We start from the raw sequence: 21,211 nt of genomic DNA, 5'->3' as shown, positions 1-21,211 counted from the left end.
TTTTATTTTACTTTATTTATCCCATATGGGATGCCAGCACTGCAGCTGGAGGCTTAGCCTTCAATGCCACAGTGCCAGCCCCTGTCCTGCTTCAGAACCAGCTCCCTGCTAATGCACCCGGGAAAGCAGCAACAGATGGCCCATGTGCTTGGGCCCCTGCCACCCATGTGGGAGACCCGGATGGAGTTCTGGGCTCCTGGCTTTGGCCTGGCTTAGCCCCGGGCAACTGCAACCACCTGGGAAGTGAACCAGCAGACAGATCGATCTCTGTCTCTGTCACTCTGCCTTTCAAATAAATAAAATAAATCTTTAAAAAGATTTTTGTACCAAAAATGTTTAGCAAAATTTTATTTATTTGAAAGGAAGAGAGTGACTTAAAGAGGGCACTCTCCCTTCTGCTGGTTCAGTCCCCAGGTGCCTGCAAAAACCAGGGCTGGGCCAGGCCGGGGCCAGGAGCCAGGAACTCCATTTGGGTCTCCCCCATCGGCAGCGGGGGCCCACACACTTGAGCCATTATTCACTGCCTCCCAGGGTGCATCAGCACAGAGCTGGATCAGATGCAGAGCAGCTGGGATTTGAACCAGCACTTTGATACAAAATGTGGGTAACGAGCCAGCAATGTGGCGTAGTGGGTGAAGCTGCCGCCTGCACACGAGTGCCAGTTCGAGTCCCGGCTGCTCCACCTCCTATCCCGCTCCTTGCTAATGTGCCCGGGGAAAGCAGTGGAAGATGGCCCAAGTTCTTGGGCCCCTGAACCCATGTGGGAGACCCAGAAGAAGCTCCAGGCTCCTGATCGGCTCAGCTCTGGCTGTTGCAGCCATTTGGGGAGTGAACCATTGAATGGAAGACCTCTCGAAGTCTGCCTTTCAAATAAATAATTAAATCTTTAGAAAAAAAAAATGTGGGTATCACTAGTGGCAGCTTAGCTCATTGCACCGCACTGCCCACCCTTGACGAAGCGCCCTCATGGGATACATCCTAGTACGGGAGGGCATGAAGTACTTCAAAAAGTTCTTGGAAAAGGGAACTGAATGATCAATCAGCTGGTGCAAAAAACAACTGAAGTCCATGCATATCTGGTCCGGCCCTGGCCTGTGGCTGTTGGGGGTGACCCAGCAGGTGGAACAGCTCTCTCTGTCCCTCTCCACCTTTCACATAGATGACACCAATCTTAAAGAGAAACAGAAATCATGCATGGGTTCCGTGGTACACACTGTCCATGGACTTTGTGACGCAGAGGTCACCTGGTACATCAATTAAGAGCAAAAAAAAATCATTTTACCTTCACTAATTCCTTTTTCGGCACTCTTCGTTTCTTTATGAAGACCCAAGTTTCCAACCTGTATTATTTCAGAAAGTCCAGACCCCTCCCCTCCCTCCATGGGGAACTGCCGTTTCGAACTCAGAGCATAGGCCCCCGGTCTTTGTCAGCCTCATTTTGAGACTGGAGGCCGCCCCGACCTGGCTTAAGCAGAAGGGATCCGTCAGCGGAAGGGCTGGAGAAATTGTTATTTATTTATTTGAGAGGCAGAGAGAGAGAGAGAGAGGTTGGTCTTCCATCTGCTGGTTCACCTCCCGTATGGCCACAGCATTTTCACCATTACAAAATTCCAGATTTTTTTTTTTTTACTGTTTATTTATTTGAAAGTCAAAGCGATATACTCACAGAGCAATCTTCTATCTGAAGGCCCACGACAGCTGCGGCTGGGCCGAGCCAGAGTCGGAAGCCCAGACTTCCACTTTGGCTGTCCTGCGTGGGCGGTGGGACTCCTGTGCTCGAGCCGTCGTCTGCTGCCTCCCAGGACGCACGGTAGTTGGCAGCTGGATCGGAACTGGAGTCAGGGCTCCAGCCAAGCCCTCGGCCGTGGGACGCGGGGTCCCCAGGATAAGCAGTCCTGACTATGCACGTGTGCCGCGCTGAGACTGCCCTCTCAAGACGCTGTATTCATCTCGTATTCCTACTGTTAATATTGGAAAGTTTACGTTTCTCATAGCCTCATCAAATACTTGGTATGGCCAGAGCTAAACACTTGTGTTCATCTGAAAGTTATAAAGCATTTTTCACCCTTACTGATTTGTAGGAATCTTTTTGAAAATCTATTTATCTCTCAGTACAGAGAAACAGGGTGTGCTGCATCCCCTGGTTCACTTCCCAAATCATACAATGGACAGGGCTGGGCTGAGGCTCCAATTGGGAACTCAACCCAGGTCTCGCACGGGGTGGCAGGAAACCAAGTATCTGGGCCATCAGCACTGCCTCTGAGGGTTTGTGTTACCAGAAGGGGAATCAGAAGGTAGAGAGGGGGCCTGAACCCAGGCATCTTAACAGCTGGGCCGCATCCCTGCCCCGCCCCTCCCCGCCCCGCCCCTATTTCTGTAGGTCACATCCAAACCTGTGTCGTAGTCTTGGCATGGTTTTTATCCTTCATCATGGAGAATTTCTAACTTTTATAAATATCTTTTATTCTTCCTAAAGTTGTTGGTATCATCTCAGTAACATTCCAGTAGCAACCAGTTGTCACCTGCAGCTCAAACCTAGCTCGGCTTGCGTCCTGCTGGGGTTACGTTTGTCTCCGTCGCTGTCACTGGAACCCATGCTTCCCATTTGTTCTGTGGTTTGCGTTGCTCACTTTTTTCCTGTGATTTTTCATCCCATATGCTCTTACCCTGTGACAGTTTTGCCCGGCTTAACGCTAGCTTTTCTTGTTTGGTACACCTCCTTCCCTCCACTTGGTGTGTCATTTTAATGTCATAATTCCCACCAATCTACTTATTTCTGTCCAGATGTTTGCCACTATCTTTGTTCACTTGTTGTCCTTTCAAAGATTTATTTATTGGAGCCAGTGCTGTGGCATAGTAGACTAAGCCTCTACCTGCAGCACCGGCATCCCATACAGGCGCCAGTTCAAGCCCTACCTGCTCCACTTCCTATCCAGCTCCGTGCTAATGTGCCTGGGCAAGCAATGGAAGATGGCCCGAGTGGTTGGGCCCCCCACACCCATGTGGAAGACCCGGAAGAAGCTCCTGGCTTCACGTCTGCCCAGCTCTGGCCGTTGCGGCCATTTGGGGAGTGAACCAGTGGATGGAAGGCTTCTCTCTGTCTCTCCCTCGCTGTGTAACTCTGCCTCTCAAATAAGTAATCTTAAAAAACATTTATTTGAAAGGCAAAGTCACACCACACACACACACACACACAGTGCACTATTGTCCGCTGGTTCACTCCCCAAGTGGCCACTAAGGCCAGCACTGGATCCCACTGAAGCCAGAAGTCTGTAACTCCTTCTGGTCTGCCAACTGGGTGGCAGGGACCCAAGCATGTGTATGGGCCATCGTCCACTGCTGTTCCAGGCGCAGCAGCAGCAGGGAGCTGACCAGCCACTGTGAAGTGGATGCTGGGGGATGCTGGTATCACAAAGGGCATACCCTGACGCGCCACACTGCCATCCCCTCACCACCGCCTTCTGATGCCTCTGCTTCCTGGGCTTGTCTCACACATCTTCCAGCAGTTCTTTACACAGAACTCGCAGGGCTGCGTTGTTAACAAACTCTGCGTCTGTGTCTGAAATTGTTTTATCTTCGCTCGTGAATGACAGCTGAGTTAGGGATGCAATCCCAGGCTGACAGTTTCCTTCAGAGCTTTGCAAACGTTATTCTTCCTGTCTTCCGGCCGTCACAGCTGAGCAGCCTGCAGTGTCTGACGCTGGTCCCTTTGCAGGTGGCCTCGCACCCTCGCACCCTCTGTCCTACTCCTTGTGCTCAGTGTTACACGGTTTTACTGTGATGTGTGGATTTGCTTATCCCGCAGGGGAGTCGCTGTGCCCCTCAAATCTGAGGACTCAGAGGTCTGCCAGCGGGGTGCCTCTCCCCATCCAGTCCCCTTCTAGATCTCCCAGTTAGACACACGTGGACGCTCTGCGCTCCACCCTCACATTTTACTTTCAGATTGTCCGTGTCAATCTCTGGGCTGCATTCTAAGTGAGTCCTGTAAGTGTCTTCCAATTTACTAATTCTCTCTTTAGCTATGTCTTGTCTTCTGTTTAACCTGTACCCAGAGGTTTTCTGTTTGCTTCAAAGAGGGTACCTTCAACAAGTCTGTTGGAAAATGGAATTAAAAGATAACTCTACATTGGCACAAAAAATTTTTGAAATCCATGAATAGATTTTTTCCATGGACTTTTTGGAGACCTCTCATAGATGTCTATTTTTCAAATCTACCTATTCTTGTAAAAACTATCTTGGCTCCCCCTCAGGACAGCCGAGCTCATGTGTGGGTCATCCCCTTGTCTCTCTTGGCACCTGGAGGAGGGCACACACCTTCCACCTTGTTCCTTCCAGCCACCTGCTCTCGGATCAGCGTCTTCACCCGTGAAAAGGGGCCTTTGTGTCCTTCACAGAGGAAGGGGCCTCTCAGTGTGCTCGGTGGCGGCCCCCACACTGGTGCCTGGTGGTGACGAAGCTGAGAAGCTGTCCACAGACGGTCCTGCAGCCACTGCTTTACCTACTCATCTCTTCTGTGGATTGAAAAAAAAAGGCACTTTCTTTATTTAGAACAAGAGCAGAAAACCAAGATAGAACTCCAAAGAAGAGGGGACACATGCATTCTTAAAAACAAATAGTTTAATTTCATTTTTGCCTGGAAAAAAAAGGTACAAGTTTAAAACGAAACAGCAAGCACTTTGATAAGTCATCAAGTGTCATGCTTTGTGGTATTATGCTTACTCAAAATGTGAAGATACAGAGCCTTTATAAATTTCTAGACTCAAAGATTCCCACTGCAGGTGAAAACAGGTCAGTTATAAAATGTCAATTCATTAAATATTCCATTTTTGCTCTTGTTTTTGTAGGGAATATTTTATAGAAACAGTATAAAATAAGGCAGACTTCTGGAAATTCACATATAAAATTTTAGGAAAAAGTGTTAAGTCCTAACTTTTCTTTGCAAACTGAGGCGTGTGTAATTGAACTTGGGGAGTCACTGCGCAGCTCACGGGGTGCCAGGGTGTTCCAGAGCCCTGCGTCTTCCACTCAAAGACACCGTCTCCTCTGCACCCTGGGATAACACCGGCAAAACGCTTCTTCCAATTAGCATCAATCAGAAAACAGTTTAACATACACAAATATTTCTATAGTGCAATAAAAATGTGTCATTTTATATTTTAAATTCCCATTACGAAAATATGTCTGTACACCAAGTAATGCATATTTAATGGGTACGAGTCATGTAAATTTTGGTCATGGCATTTGAAGTTGGCTTTGGCTTTGAAGTATTTTTAAATTCATAGAAAATATTGAACTTCTAATAAAATAAATAAAACATTTTAATAATTGATAGTAATAATCAGCTTCAGAATTTCCTTTTTTATTTTTCATTGCTACTAAATTTTGAAGAGCAGTCACTTTCAGTAGTGTTCCAAAGTGAGTGAGTGCACCCTCTGTGCCGTGGAAGGGCGGCTGTGGCTCCGAGCAAGGGAGCCCCGCCCCCCGGGACGCTGGTGCACACCGCGGTGCCCAGGGCCGCTCTGCGGAGCCCCTGCCGCAGGCCCCGCTCTGGGGCCACGTGTCGCTGGATGGCAGTGGCAGCAGATGTGGCTGCAGAAGGTCCCGTGCACCTCACAGGCCCTGTGGACCGGGACGGTTCTGCCTAATACTGACGAGACGAGGAAGTCTGGCTGCCCTCGGATTCCCAGTGATGGGAGCGACACGGGCTCAGGGGCCCGGGCCCGTCCCATGCTCCTCTGCGAGCGGGTCCTTCCCACACTCCTCAGGAGGCGGCCGCAGGCTCAGCAGCTTCATCTCGTCCAGTCCTTTCCAGTATTTAAAGTTGTTGTCCAGATGCTGCATTAAGTCGGGCAGGTCCACGAAGGCTGGAGAAAAAGGCGGGAATGCAACAGCCTTCCTTCCACAGCCCCGTCTACAGGGTTAGGCTCTCTGCTAAGGAGAGGGGACAGCCCGAAGCGCCGCGGGACACCCAGCAGCAGGACGCGGTGAATCCTCCCCGCCAGCCCGGCCGGCCTCTCTGCCTGCCTGCTGAGCGACCCCTGTGGAATCGGGCAGAAGGGAGCAAGCCGCTCGGCCGCCGCTTCCCCAGCACCTCCGGGACTCGGGGACAGGAGGCTCGGGTAGGGAGCCCCCTGCTTCCGGCGGGGCTGGCGGCAACACTGGCTCTCCTGCACTCATGCACCCTGGGAGAGGCCGCAGACCCACCCCCTGCCACCTCGGTCCTTCTCCCCCATTGTCTGCTCACCCCAGGATGCACCCGTGCCCTCCTTGCGACCCAGGCTTCCTCCTCCTGAGGGGTCTGAATCCTGCCCTGGCTCTGGGCACTGACCGCTGTGGCACCCCCCACCCCCACCCCCCATCCCGCAGGGCCCTCCAGGTGCAAGGGACGAGGACATCAGGGGACCCTCCTCTCTCATAACTGGGGTTTGATGGCTCCTCCGCCCTAACCAAACGCTGAAGAGCAACGCTTCTGGGCCAGAGGGAGGCTGGCCGCCCTGCCGGGCTGGTGCAGAGACCTGGGTGGTGTGCCTTGTCAGCTGTCTGGGACACCAGAGCCGGGGTGGGGGAGGCCGAGGAAAGGCACAAAGAACACCCAGCCCTCAGGTCCTCACTCACGGCCCACCTCTCCTCATTCCCCCCGGAGAGTCTAGGCTCCAACCCACTCTGGCGGCAGACGGCCTGCTGCCTGGAGTCCGGCAAAGCCCGGCGCGACCCCTTACCGTCCCAGGCGTCGAACATGTCGGTGATGAAGTAGTCGATGAAGGAGATCTGGGACTTGGGGATGCTGCAGGTATTCCTGTCAAACACCGGCATCACCACGGGCAAGTCCAGCCGCTTCTCCTCATCGGTCTGCAAAGCAGAGGGCGCGGGAATGGCCACCAGGCAGCAGCCCCCAGGGGCGACCCCGCGCCAGGGGGCTGCGGGACGTTCCAGCGCAGCCCCAACAACCCAGCCCCCTGACCCGCCTTCACAGCAGAGGGCCTGGTGGCTGCCTCTCATCTCTGCCAGACTTATCTACTTGTGGAGGTTCTACAGGTCTGCCGCTAGAGAGAAGGTTCTAGAATGGATCCACAGCCAGGAGCGGATCGACTGTAACAAGAAACCTCCCAGCAGAGAAGGGCCTGGGACGGGATGGCTGCCCTGCGCGACGGAACCAGGGCTCCTCACCCCTCCCAAGACTCACACAGCAGCGAGCCAGTCTATGAAGCCAGCGCTGCCCTCCTAACACGCCAAAGATGAACCCACAGACCAACGTGCCTGCCGACGCTGCTGCAAACCCGGCAGGGTCCCAGCAAACCAAGTCCAGCAAATGAAAAGGACTGCACACCGCAGACCTGCGGACTTTATTCCTGGAATGGAGTGCAGGTTTAGCATACGAAACCAGTGCGGTTATGCTACAGTGAGAGAATGAAGGGAAAAAGCACCCCGATCCAAAACAGTAAATTTTATGTTGTGAAAGTTTTGCCACACACACCCACACGCAGCAACTGCTAAACTGCTCCCTAGGTGGTATCCAGTGTGAACCAGTATTTGTTCAGTGAGCACGAGGAGTTGTGGGTGTCTCCCCCACGGAGATATCCAATTAACCCAACAACAGTGGCTAACGAAAGTCCCCTTCCCCACCCGTGCGCATGCGGGGCGGCTCCGGGGCTGCACTGTCTCCATTAGGGACAGTTTTTGAAGCCAAACTAACTCTTCTGACTTCCTGTCTGTCAGGCTTACTTTGCTTATTCAAGAGGTCCTTCAAATGTACGTATTTTAGACTTTTTGTCAGTTTCTATTTAAAAAAAAAAAAAAAAGGCTGGGACTGTGCTAAACCAATGCATCGGGGTGGGGGACTGAGCTGAGCGCTGGCGGCCTGCGGATGCGTGCACACGCACCGCACCCCCGGGCAGTGCCACATGCATCGCCCCCGGACAGTGCTGCTTTTCCCAGCACCGTGGCCTGGCCTTCACTGGAAGGCTTGGGCCTCTCTCATCAAATTTATCCCTAAGTAAAATCTGCTTTCTATTGCTATCCCAACTGGGACTTTGTAGCGTCATTTCCGATGGAGTGCTGCTAGTTATACACAGCACATATGCTAGTACATGAAGCACAGCTTTCACGTATTGAACTTGTGTCCTACTGCCCTGCTAAGTCAAAGCCACTTACTGACACCAGTAACTGTTTTGCAGATTTCTTAGGATTTTCTGCATAAAAATATACACGTCAGGGGCTGGCCTTGTGGCACAGTGGGTTAAGTCACTGCCTGTGATGCTGGCGCCCATATCAGAGCGCTGGTTCGAGTCCTGGCTGTGCGCTTCCAACCTAGTTTTCTGGAGGGAGCACCCTGGGAGGAAGCAGGCAACGGCCCAAGTGCTTAGGTTTCTGACACCCACACAGGAGATCTGGAAGGAACTCCAGGCTCCTGGCTTTGGCCTGGTCCAGGCCCAGCAGTTGTGGCCACTTGGAGAATGAACCTGTGAACAGAAGATTTCTCTCCCTCCCTGCCTGTCTCTCTGCCTTTCAAATAAACAAATACACTAAAAAGAAACCACATGTCATTGCAAACAGAAAGGAGCATGTCTTATTTCCTGTGCCTTTTCCCTCTTTCCCTCCCTCATCTATAGCAACGGTGGGACAGCCAACTCGAGGCTGAGCAGAGTGACAGGAGTGGGGACGCTCGCCCCTCTCTGATCTGCCCTCTTTAGAAGACGAGCCTGGTTCCCACTATTATTTTCCACATCACTGGGCTGGGACCACCTGCCTTTCTTTTGGGAACCTTCTCTTCCCCCCAAGACTGAGCAGCGTTCAAACGCGGAAGCACAGTTTCTGCTGGGCGCTGACTGCTTTCTGACCATGACAAAGTGCAAACATCCTCCGCTGACCCATGCTCGGGCAGGGGCTGTGCGTTCTGCAGTCAGGGATCTCTGTGTGTGCTCACCAGGACGATGGCTGTCATCTTCCCCGCCACTGTCCCCGTCAGGGTCAGACAACAAGGGAATGAAGGCCTCACAGGACGAGCAGGCAACTGTCCCACCTCCTCCCTTTTCTGATGTAATTTCTAAGACTGGCATTATCTGTTCCATAAACATTTGATAGAAATCTTCAGTTTTCTTTGTGGCAACCTTTCTAAGAATTTCTTTACTATGGGTATAATAAGATTAGGTTTTTATCTTTTTTTTTTTTTTTTAAGATTTATTTATTTGAAAGGCAGAGTCACAGGGGCTGGCACTGTGGCGCAGCGGGTTAACGCCCTGGCCTGAAGCGCTGGCATCCCGTATGGACGCCAGTTCTAGACCCGGCTGCTCCACTTCCCATCCAGCTCCCTGCTATGGCCTAGGAAAGCAGTAGAGGATGGCCCAAGTGCTTGGGCCCCTGCACCTGCGTGGGAGACCAGGAAGAAGCTCCTGGCTCCTGACTTCAGGCTTCAGATCGGCACAGCTCCGGCCGTTGTGGCCAATTGGGGAGTGAACCATTGGATGGAAGACCTCTCTCTCTCTTTCTGCCTCTCCTCTCTCTGTGTAACTCTAACTTTCAAATGAATAAATAAATTAAAAAAAAAAAAAGGCAGAGTCACAGAGGGAGAGAGAGAGAGAAAGGCAGGGCAGGTGGGAGGGAGAGAGAGACAGAGACAGGGAGAGACCTTCCATCCGCCGGCACACTCCCCAAATGGCTACAATGGCTGGGGCTGAGCCCGGCTGAAGTCAGGAGCCTGGAGCCTCCTCCAGGTCTCCCACGTGTGTGCAGGGGCCCAAGCACTGGGGCATCCTCTACTGCTTCCCCAGGTGCATCAGCAGGGAGCTGGATCAGAAGTGGTGCCCGTCTGGGATGCCAGCACTGCAGGTGGCTTCGCCCCCTACACCACAACACTGAGCCCCACCCTATCAGCTTTAGTACACTGTAATTTTCACAGAATTTGGCCGTTGCCTTTACACTGTCAGATGTGTTGATGCAAAGGGGTCCCTAACTGTTTCCTAACCTTTGTATGTCTGAGTGATCTGTGGCAGCCCTGCCACAGTTCCTATGGTGCTCCTCGTGCTCTGTCAGTCTGCCTACATTCACTGATTTTGTTAGTTTTGTCAAGGAATTGACCTTTGGCATTCTTAGTTTTTTACTGTTTTCTATTTCTTTTTTTGCTCTTATATTAATTTTTTCCCTTCTATTTACTTTAGGTTACTTGTCTTCTAGTTTTTCGTTTTTTTTTTTTTTTTTTTTAATCTTTTTTTTTTTTTTTTTGAAAGGCAGAGTTAGATAGTGAGAGAGAGACAGACAGAGAGAAAGGTCTTCCTTCCTTTGGTTCACCCCCCAAATGGCTGCTATGGCCAGCTGCGCCGATCTGAAGCCAGGAGCCAGGTACTTATCCTGGTCTCCCATGCAGGTGCAGGGCCCAAGCACTTGGGCCATCCTCCACTGCCCTCCCGGGCCACAGCAGAGCTGGCCTGGAAGAGGGGCAACTGGGACAGAATCCGGTGCCCCGACCAGGACTAGAACCTAGGGTGTCGGCGCCGCAGGCGGAGGATTAGCCTAGTGAGCTGCAGCGCCAGCCTGTTTTTTTTAAGATTTATTTATTTGCAAGTCAGAGTCACGGGGAGAGAGGGAGGGAGGGAGGGAGGGAGAGAGGGAGTGGGAGAGAGGGAGAGAGGGAGAGAGGGAGAGAGGGAGAGAGGGAGAGAGGGAGAGAGGGAGAGAGGGAGAGAGGGAGAGAGGGGGAGAGAGAGAGAGAGAGAGAGAGAGAGTTCTCCCATCTGCTGTTTCACTCCCCAGATGGCCTGGGCTATGCCAACGCTAGGAGCTTCATCCAAGTCTCTCATGTGAGTGGTAGGAGTCCAAACACATGGGCCATCTTCTGCTGCTTTTCCCAGCAGGGAGCCAGATCGGAAGTGGAGCAGCTGGGACACAAATTGGCTTCCATATAGGATGCTGGCATTGCTGTGCCACAATGCTGGCCCTCCCCGTCCCATCTTTTAACAAAATTATTTGAAAGATAGAGTGTCAGGGAGAGAGGAAGAGATATAGAAAGAGGAGTCTTCTATCTGTTGGTTTACTCCCTAAAGGCCTACAACAGCTGGAGCTGAGCCAGGCTGAAACCAGGAGCCCAAAACTCCACCCAGGTAGCCCATGTGGGTGGCAGGGGCCCAAGTGCTTGGGCAATCTTCAACCACTTTCTCAGGCACATTAGCAGGGAGCTGGTCTGGAAATGGATGGAGCTGGGACTTGAACCAGTGTCCTGACATGGAACACTGGTGTTGTAAGCAACAGCTCAACCCACGGTGCCACAATGCTGGCCCATCTTCTAGTTTTTTAAGGCAAAATCAAAGTCATTAATTTCAGATTCCTTTCTTTCTTTCTTTTCTTTTTCTTTCTTTCTTCTTCTTCTTTTTTTTTTTTTTTTTTTTTGACAGGCAGAGTGGACTGTGGGGAGCAAACCGGACTAGACTGAGTTACTGGAATTAAGACTTATTCTATGCATCTGCTCTCCCACAATATGGCACTGGGAGAGAAGTAAACAGCTTCCGCACAGCTGCCTCCAATTCAACTAATAAACTGTAGGACTTGCTCCTGATTGGAGGAGAGCAGCGTACTCGGCGTGTGGGCAGCCGAGTTAGGATTGGCGGAGGAGGACTATAAAGGAGGAGAGAGACGGCATGCACCAGGAACATCTATGGGGAACATCTAAGGGAACCCGTGCAGCCCCCGAGAAAGCCGGCCGGCGGTGTGCCGCTCCCCTGCGGAAGTGGGGAATGCGGCCAGGGGGAACTGCCCTTCCACGGAGGTGGAAGGGATAGTAGCCAACCCGGGAAGAACCAGCAGCAAACCCGGGGAGGGCCGAGCAGACGAAAGAACAGCGCAGGGTCCTGTGTCGTTCCTCCACGAAGAGGGGGAGCGACATAATGGTGCCGTGACTCGGATAGGAAACCTAGCTCGGATAGGAAACCTAGGACGGATATGAAACTTAGGAGGGAAGAAACGGGAAGAGCTGGGAAAATACCGGAGAGAGAGACTAGCAAACAGCCTAGGGAAAAGCCGGACGAAAAAGGGTGCCGGAAGAAGCTATTGAAAGCCTAGGCATAGACTCGGATACGGACTGTGGGAAAGAAGTTAGGATTGAAAGCGAAAGTGAAAGCTTTCATAGACTCGGATGCAGACTATGGCGGGGAAGCTAGGAGATTGAAAGCGAAAGTGAAACCTGGAGGAGGCTTGGACTCGGATATGGACTGTGGGAAAGAAGTTAGGATTTAAAGTGAAAGCAAGAAGAAACTTAGACTTAGATACGGACTGCAGGTTGAAAGTGAAAGTGAAACCTATAAGAAACTTAGACTTGGATACGGACTGTGGGGAGAAGCCAGGAGAAATGAGAGGAATATTGTTGGAAGAAAACTTAAGGAAACATACCGGGTAGAGAAAAATGTTAGGGAGGATGAAGCCGCGAGTGCAGGCCAAGGCGGAGACATAAGCCACCTTGGAATTCTTCAAGTCACCCCAGGGAGCAAGAGGCGAAGATCTGGAACCAGAGGCAGAGACGTGGGCCGCCAGGTTGAAATTCGCCAGGTTAGTCCGGGGAACTTGGACTGAATGCCGGTGGTGGCGGAAACATTCGCGGAAGCCGCTGCGTGCAGAGAGAGCACGGGGCGTGAATAGATGGGGAACGCGGGGCTGGCGCGAGGCCGTGGTGCGGGCGCGAAGTGCGTGGAGACCGCGGAGTGTGCGCGCGAAGCCGAGCCGCGCAGATGAGAGAAGCGCGGGCTGAAGCAGCGCAAAGCCGGGAAGCCGCCGCGGGGCGGGCGCCGGCGGGGCGAGGCGCCGGGAAGCCGCGCAGAGCCGTGAAGCTGCCGCGGGGCGAGGTGCCGAGAAGCAGCCTCGGGCAGGCGCCGGGAAACCGCGGGGATAAGAGAAGCCGCGGGAAGTTTAGAAGCAAAGTGAGAGAAATAGGAATGCTGGAAGATAGAAGTAAAATGGGAGAAATAGGAATGCCCGGAGATAGAGAAATAGAGAAATAGAAAGGCCTCCCTACAACACTGCAATGTGAGAGCTTGGATTCGGTCTGCCTGATTAGGGAAGTGGTGAGCACCTGCGGGCGGCTAGCAGCTTATGCGCCGCAGGTCACCGAAGACAGGCACATTATCAACACCAATAAGTCACCCCACAACATGGCAATGAGAGAGCTTGGATTCGGTCTGCCTGATTAGGGCGATAAGCACCAGCAGGCAGCTTGACCAGAGTATGAGCTGCAGGTCACCGAAGATAGGCACGAATCAACACCAATAAGCCTCCCCACAAAAAGGCAATGAGAAGGCTTGGATTCGGTTTGCCTGATTGCTAGGTTTTGTAAGCCCCTGCAGGCAGAGCAGAGTATGCGCTGCAGGGCACCGAACACAGGCACGCATCAGCGCCTAAAAACCTCCTCACAACATGGCGAAGAGAGGACCCGGATTCGGTTTGCCTGATTGATAGGACTTGTAAGAGCCTGTGGCAACTCTAGCAAGTAGAGCAGAGTGTGTGCCGCGGGACACCGAAGACAGGCGCGTATCAACGCAAAAAATAAAAAGAAAGGGGGATCTGTGGGGAGCAAACCGGACTAGACTGAGTTACTGGAATTAAGACTTATTCTATGCATCTGCTCTCCCACAATATGGCGCTGGGAGAGAAGTAAACAGCTTCCGCACAGCTGCCTCCAATTCAACCAATAAACTGTAGGACTTGCTACTGATTGGAGGAGAGCAGCGTACTCGGCGTGTGGGCAGCCGAGTTAGGATTGGCGGAGGAGGACTATAAAGGAGGAGAGAGACGGCATGCACCAGGAACATCTATGGGGAACATCTAAGGGAACCCGTGCAGCCCCCGAGAAAGCCGGCCGGCGGTGTGCCGCTCCCCTGCGGAAGTGGGGAATGCGGCCAGGGGGAACTGCCCTTCCACGGAGGTGGAAGGGATAGTAGCCAACCCGGGAAGAACCAGCAGCAAACCCGGGGAGGGCCGAGCAGACGAAAGAACAGCGCAGGGTCCTGTGTCGTTCCTCCACGAAGAGGGGGAGCGACATAATGGTGCCGTGACTCGGATATGAAGCCTAGGCAGGGTTTAGTGTCGTTCCTCCACGAAGACGGGGAGCGACAGTGGACAGAGAGAGAGAGAGAGAGAGAGACAGAGAGAAAGGTCTTCCTTTGCCGTTGGTTCACCCTCCAGTGGCCACCGCAGCTGGCGCACTGCGGCCAGCGCACCGCGCTGATCCGATGGCAGGAGCCAGGTGCTTCTCCTGGTCTCCCATGGGGTGCAGGGCCCAAGCACTTGGGCCATCCTCCACTGCCTTCCTGGGCCACAGCAGAGAGCTGGCCTGGAAGAGGGGCAACCAGGACAGAGTCCGGCGCCCTGACCGGGACTTGAACCCGGTGTGCCACCGCCGCAGGCGGAGGATTAGCCTAGTGAGCTGTGGCGCAGGCCGATTCCTTTCTTTCTAACACAAGTTATAAATCTCCCTCTAATTACTATTTTATTTGCATCCCACAATTTGATTTGTTTTCATTATTATTTAACTCTAAATATTTCCTAATTTTTCTTATTATTTCATCCATGGAAGAAAATATTTGCACACCATTCATCTGATGAGAGGTTAATTTCCAGAATACATGAAGAACTCAAAAACTAAACACCCCAAATAACCTAATCTAAAAAAAGGGCAAATGGGGCGGGGTTGGCACTGCAGTATAACAGGTTAGGCTGTTGCCTACAATGCCAGCATCCCAAGTGGGCCCTGGTTCGAGTCCCGGCTGCTCCACTTCCGATCTAGCTTCCTACTAACGTGCCTGGGAAAGCAGCAGAGGATGGTCCTTGGGCCCCTGCACCCATGTGGGAGATCCCAAGGAGGCTCCAGGCTCCTGGCTCTGGCCTGGCCCAGCCCTGGCTCTTGCGGCCATTTGGGGAGTGAACCAGCAGATAGAAGACCTATCTTCTCACCCCCTTCTCTGTAACTCTGCCTTTCAAATAAATAAAATCTTTTGAAAAAACTGGGCCAATGGAGGCAGGCATTTGGTACAGATCTAGCTTCCTGTTTAATACGCACCCTGGGAGGCAGCAGATCATGGTCAAGTCCTTGGGTCACTATTTCCCATGTACAAGACCCAGATGGAGCTCCAGGCTCCTGGCTTTGGATTGGCCCAGCCCTGGATGGGGACTCAACCAGCAGATGGAAGATATCCATATTTCAAATAGAAAATACAAAAAAAATTTAAAAATGGGCAAATGCCCTGAACAGACATTTCTCAGAAGAGGATACACACATGGCCAACAAGTACAGGAAAAAACGCTCAGCTCCTGGCCATCCGGGAAATGCAAATCAAAGTCACAACGAACTATCTCAGCACCAGCTAGCATGGCTGTTACCAAAGAGACAAAAAGCAAATACCGCTGGTACCATGGAGAGAGCGGAACTCTCATCCACTGTTGGTGGGAATGTAAACTAGTCCAGCCATTAGAAAAACAGCACAGAGGTTCCTCAGAAAACGAAAAACAGAGCGACCAGCATTCCCATCACTGGTTATATATCCAAAGGAGCTGAAATCAGTATGTCGAAGAGACATAACACATTTTTTTTGTTACATTATTCACAATAGCAAAGATATCAATCAACCTGCATGTCTGGTAACAGCGGACAAGTATGTTATGTGTGCAGAATGGAATCCTGTTCAGCCACAAAGAACAGCATGTTCTCATCTGCAGCAGCATGAAGGCAGCTTGAAACACAGCAGGTGAAGCCCAGAAAGATGAATGCCACCCGTTCTCACTTAAGTGTGGACGCCAACGTCTTGATCTCAAAGCAGCAGAGGAGAGTGGCTGCAAGAGCCCAGGTGGAGGCCATGGAGGGAGGATGGGTGCCGGCAGCTGGAGGGGAGGAGTAACTTCTAATGCTAGGGTTGACAAGACGTAATCAAGTATTTCATTGACAGTAGAGGGGACTTTGAATGTTCTCAACATAAAGAAATGATAAATGTCGGAGGTGGTGGATTTGCCAGTTACCCTGATCTGACCACCACACATGGATTACATGTATTTAAGGGTCATACTGTACCCCCAAAATACATACATTTACTCTGTGTCAATTAAAAAAAAAAAACTTCCACTAGCTATTTTAGATTTGTTTTTCTGTGAAGTGTGTTTACTTCTGCCTTGATTCTATTTTTTAAAGATTTAGTCATTATTTAAAAGGCAGATTGAGAGAGAGAGAGAGACAGACAGACATACCTTTCATCTGCTGGTCCACTCCCCAAATGGCTGCAATGACCAGGGCTGGGCCAGGCTGAAGCCAGGAGCCTGGAACTCCATCCAGGACTCCCATGTGGGCGCAGGGGCCCAAGGACTCAGGCCATCTTTGCTCTTCCAAGGGGCATTAGTAGGGAGCTAGATGGGAAGTGGAGCAGCCAGGACTCCAACCAGTGTTCAGACGGGATGCCAGTGTCACAGGTGGTGGCGTAACCTGCTGTGCTATGACGCTGGCCCCTGCCTTGATTTCTAAAAGCTATTTCCACTGTGTAGAGAATTCTGGTTGACAGTTTTCTTCTAACACTTAAAGGTGTTTGTCCCACTGTCCCTTGGCTTTCATAGTTTCTGACAGGAAATCAGAAAATAAAAGAATCATTGTTTTGCTACAAGTAATATGTCGTTTTCTCTGGCTGATTTTAAGATTTTTTTCCCTTTATGTTTGGTTTGTAGCTGCTTGACTATGGCATAGGTTGATTCACTGGACTCCTTGAATTGTGTGCACATGTTCTCCACCAACTCTAGAGAAATCTTAGCAATTGTATATTTTAATTAAAAAGTGTTCATTTATTTGAAAGGCAGAGAGAGAGTGGGGGGGGGATAGCCTACATCCACTGGTTCACTCCCAACAGCCCACACCAAAGCCAGGAGCTCAGACTGCACCTGGGCCTCCTGAGTCAGTTGCAGGGGACCAAGCACTTCAGCCATCACCCACTGTCCCACTGGCACATCAGCAAGGCTGGAGGCAGAGTAGGCTCTCCGACTGGGATGCAGGTATCCCAAGTGGCAGCTTAACCTGCTGCACCACAACACTCGTCCCTACATTTCCTAATGTTTTTCTCTACCCAGAAAGAATATGGAGGACAGGTGACTCCCTTAAAAATGTTTTTAGGAGAAAACTATCGCCCCATGATTCTATACTGAGAACAAAATAGCAGCAAGGATGAAGGTCCAATAAATGTATTCCCAGATGAGGAAAAAAGAATTCATTGCCAGTAAATACGCAATATAAGAAATATTTTTCAAGGTCAGGGTTTCCTTAAGAACTCTATTTGCTAGCTGTAATACTTATTATTATCTTTTTTAATTTACTTGAAGGAGGCAGAGACAGATATAGAGACATCTTCCACCCACTGCTTCGTTGGGCCAGGCTGAAGCCTGGAGCACAAAACCCTATCCAGGTCTCCTGCATGGGTGACAAGGACCCAACCACCGGGTCATCGCTACTGCCTCCCAGGGTGCACGTGAGCAGGAAGCTGGAGTGGGAAGCAGAAGCGGGTGGGGAACCCAGGCCCTCCGCCACGCGAGCAGCAGCTTGACCACTGCGCCAAACGCCCGCCCCGGTTTCCCAGCTCTCAGCCCACCACGTCTGTGATGACTTCTTGCTCCATGCAGGCAAGGAGGCAAGTCTCACCTGAGAAAAGTATTCTTCCGAGATGCGAGCAGCCCACTCGATGCAGTAGTCCAGGGGTCGACAGGGATTGGACACGTCTGCACACTTGATCAGCATTCGTCTGATCAGGGTCCGGTTCTCTGGAGTTCGGAGCATAGCTTTGATGGCTTCATGGTCTTTATCAGTTTCCTAAAACATCAGTGGAATTCAAAGCAACCAAAATGAATTTCTGGTGTCAGACCCCAGAAGCCATGGCCCCAGGGTAAGCACAGAAAGGTATGCACCAGGATCTCCACGTTAAGGGTTGCAGCCAGTGGGCCTCTCCTTTTCCAAAGGAGAGAGCCGAGGCCCAGGGAGGCCTGGGAGCAGAGGGCAGCCCTGGGGCGGGTGTCCACCCTCTCCCCTCTCCTTGCCTCTTTGTTCGCTCTCTTGCCCCCTCTTGGTAAGAATTCAACAACTGGTTTTTCTTTTGTTATACTTACTAACAGTATGAACTGAAAAAACTAAAATATTTCTCTGATCTTAAACAAAAGGGCTCTGTGTCCACCAGGCTCCCTACTTCTCACAACTGAATCTCAGCCCAGCCCTGAGACAGATGTGACCTTGGGGATCACGCCTCAGTGCCGCCGGCATGTCAGATGGAGGGTACTCCTCTACCCTGTCCTAACAGTTAGGAAGTACAAAGGCCTGGACAGTAACTGTGATCTGCACTCACCGGGTCATACGGTAAACATGGAAAGTACTACTGTTTATTCTTACATTTTATAAATGAGGACACTGGGACTCAGAGGGGTGAAGCGACTCATCTAAAGCCACCAGCCGAGCTGGGATAAGAACTTCTGGTTCTATCTTTAGTCCAAGGCTCCTCCACAAGGAGCCCCGTGGGTTTGATTCTCATTCTGTCGTACAACAGACCCTCTCAGCGTCTGTCTGCTCTGCGGCCTTCTGCTGTACTAGCTGTTGACACCAGAAGAACACGGAGCAAAGGCCACGGCCAAACACATGAGCTGTACAAGTGAAACGGAGTCAGAAGTCAAGACCGTGACCCCGTCCCCAGCGATCAGTCAGCCCTGTGTGGGGCAAGCGTCTCAGACGGCGACAGGAGCCGGAGAGGAGGGCGCAGTGAGTGCAGGCAAGGTCACAGCACATCCGTGGGCCCCAGAGGAAGCGGGGTCACGGGTGAACACATCCTGGAGCTGCTGATCTCACACTTAGTCGGGTGCAATTGTGCCACTGAGTGATGCCTTGAGATCTCTGCCTACTCTCCCCGTTGCTCCAAGGAAACGGCACAGCAGGACCAGGTCGGGGACTCAGCTCTGTCTGCTCCCTCAGCCGGGCCTCCTGCCTGGCCAGAGGGTACGTTATCCTTGCCAGGAGTTGTTGTGGATGCCATGCCGCCAATCCAGCCACGAGGGGCAGCAGCTCTCGTCCTTGTGACCCAAGCACAGGGCCCTCCCTTCCAACAGAGCAGAGTTGCTGCTGACAAGGAACGACCCCACGGGAGTGGCTGGAGGAGAGCCCGGAAGCGCTCAGCGGGGCCTAGAATGTCCAGGAAAGAGAGGGGCGCATCTGGGAGAAGGGGCACAGGAGTGGTGCCCTGTCTGCAGTGGGTTTATCTATCATCTGCCCTTCCCTTCAGAGGCTGCACATCTATTTGGATGTCCTAACTTCTTTTCCTGCCAAGATGTTGTACTTTCAATGAATCTTTTGGCCAATGGAAACTGGGCTCCGCAGGCTGGAGGGGCCCCTCCCGCCGCTCTGATGCCTGGGACCCGGGTCTGCACAACTCGTGGCCCTGCCAGGCCCGAGCACAGGCGCTCTCTGCACTGGGCTCCCCTTACCCCGTCTTCTTCTAGTGCTGCCAAGGGCTTGTTGATGCTGTTGACAAACTTGTTGACGTGCTCAAAGTGCTTGGTCATCTCCGTGGCCAGGACCATGTCGATGATACCCTGGCGCAGCGTCCGGTAGTCATTCCTGCGTCAGAGGACAGAGGCGTGGCTGCAGGTTACCCAGGACGTGTGTCCTCTGGCTAACACCACTGCCTACTGCCACGGGAGGTGGGAAGTACGGGTTAGCGCCTAGACCGTTAGCAAGGGAATCTGGATGGAAGCCTGGCTTGTTGTCAGTCTAGCGCGAGGCATACGGCTCCTAGGAGAGAATATGACAGGGCGCTGTGGGGTGAGCAAAGCCAGTTCTCGTCACCCGCAGAGCTGCCTCTCTGTTACGCACGTCCTCTGCCTGGAGGTGCCCGAGGCCACGGAGGGCCAGCTTCTGCTAGCAGAGAAACCCACAGGGACCGCCGGACGCCTTCTCCCTGTTTCTAGCTTAACAGCTTCGACGACTTGTTTTGGAAGAGGCGATCCATGGAATTCAAAACTCGAAGGGGCTACAGAGGAAGACGTGAGGGCTCCACTCGCCCCCTCTGCTGCGGTTCCCAGTGCTTGTCCCTGCAGACAGCCAAAGGCGGCAGCGCCTCGGATGTTCCTCCAGAGGTGAGTGACATATCTATCAGCCAGTGTGAATAAAACCGACTCTAACTCCACCTCCGAAATCCTAGAACACGGCCGAAGCCAGTTTTGTAAAATCGGAAACCTCATCTAAAATCTTCCTTAAAAATCCAAATCGGGAAGTGTTTCTCACAGCAGAACTTTTCTCAGCTGATGCTTACCGAGTCCCTGCCGTGTCCCAGGCACCACGGGTCTCCCATGGGCATGTGGTGAGCCAGAGACCTCTGACACCCAAGACTTTAAAGAGCTCAACGACATGAAACAGACACTTGAGAACACTCGTCTAACAGAAACCTGACAGTTTTACAGAGGAACAAGGTTTTGTTAGCGTGAGGGTTAGGGATGCGATGTGTGAACGCCCACGTTGGCGAGAGGTGTGCTGGGCACGGCGGGGAGAGGGCGATACCCCAGCAGGGATGGCAGACGGCAGCGTCACACTTCGCCTCCCTTCTTGAAATGTCGGAACACAAGGGACTGGATAACTTGGAAATCCTATGCCGAGTGAGAGAAGGGGTCAGCAGTTGTCCAGGGTTAGGGAGCTGAGGAGGGCTCGGGAGGGACTGCTCGGGAGCCTGCGGTGTCTAAGGGGTTAACAAGAATTAATAAAAACGTCCTCCGCGGGGACACTCCAGGAACAGCACAGACCACGCGCCCTCTCGAGGGGCCAGCTGCAGAGGTAAGGAGAGTCGTCGCTCTTACCGCTCCATGTTTTTAAAGATGTTGCACTTGTCGTCTCCAAGGGTCAGCTGGAAGGCCAGGGCCGCGTGGTGGCTCTCCAGCACGGCGATGTCGTTGTACAGCACGGCCAGCTCACTCCCGGCGTTGCACAGGAAGGAGTTGGTTCTCCCAGGGTGGTCCACGTCGTGAATGGTGGCCGCGATGAGGGCCGCCACCTCGTCAATTGGGTCTAAAGTTTCCTGAAAACAAGAGATCTTTTCAAAACTGGGGTACGGCACTGAAGGAAGGAAGCCTCTCTGGCACATCATCACTGTAGGGATATTTCACGTTCCCGAGAAGCGCACTATGTGAGCCCATGTCCTTCCCCTGTCGCCACTCGGAGGAAGCTCTGTCTTGGCATACGGTT

General features: G+C 52.2%; 1 protein-coding gene across 8 annotated transcripts in view; it reads right to left on the bottom strand.

The window, feature by feature from the left end:
- Nucleotides 1-4,599: 4,599 nt before the first annotated feature.
- PDE8A (phosphodiesterase 8A) overlaps nt 4,600-21,211 on the bottom strand; it is a 169,949-nt gene continuing 153,337 nt past the window's right edge. For all 8 annotated transcript variants that reach the window (XM_089310761.1, XM_002721497.6, XM_089310763.1 and 5 more), the window contains 5 exons: nt 20,827-21,044; nt 19,462-19,594; nt 17,642-17,809; nt 6,720-6,849; nt 4,600-5,864 (listed from right to left, as the gene is read on the bottom strand). In XM_089310761.1, the coding sequence (XP_089166887.1) occupies nt 5,707-5,864; nt 6,720-6,849; nt 17,642-17,809; nt 19,462-19,594; nt 20,827-21,044 (807 nt within the window). In that variant the 3' untranslated portion in view covers nt 4,600-5,706. The remainder of the gene's footprint in view (nt 5,865-6,719; nt 6,850-17,641; nt 17,810-19,461; nt 19,595-20,826; nt 21,045-21,211) is intronic.

This window comes from Oryctolagus cuniculus, chromosome 12 (assembly GCF_051225735.1).
Source record: "Oryctolagus cuniculus isolate XC-2025 breed Fujian yellow rabbit chromosome 12, ASM5122573v1, whole genome shotgun sequence".
Classification (NCBI taxonomy): Eukaryota; Metazoa; Chordata; class Mammalia; order Lagomorpha; family Leporidae; genus Oryctolagus; species Oryctolagus cuniculus.
Note: the sequence above shows the minus strand (reverse complement) of the source record. Positions and strands in the feature narration are given on the sequence as shown.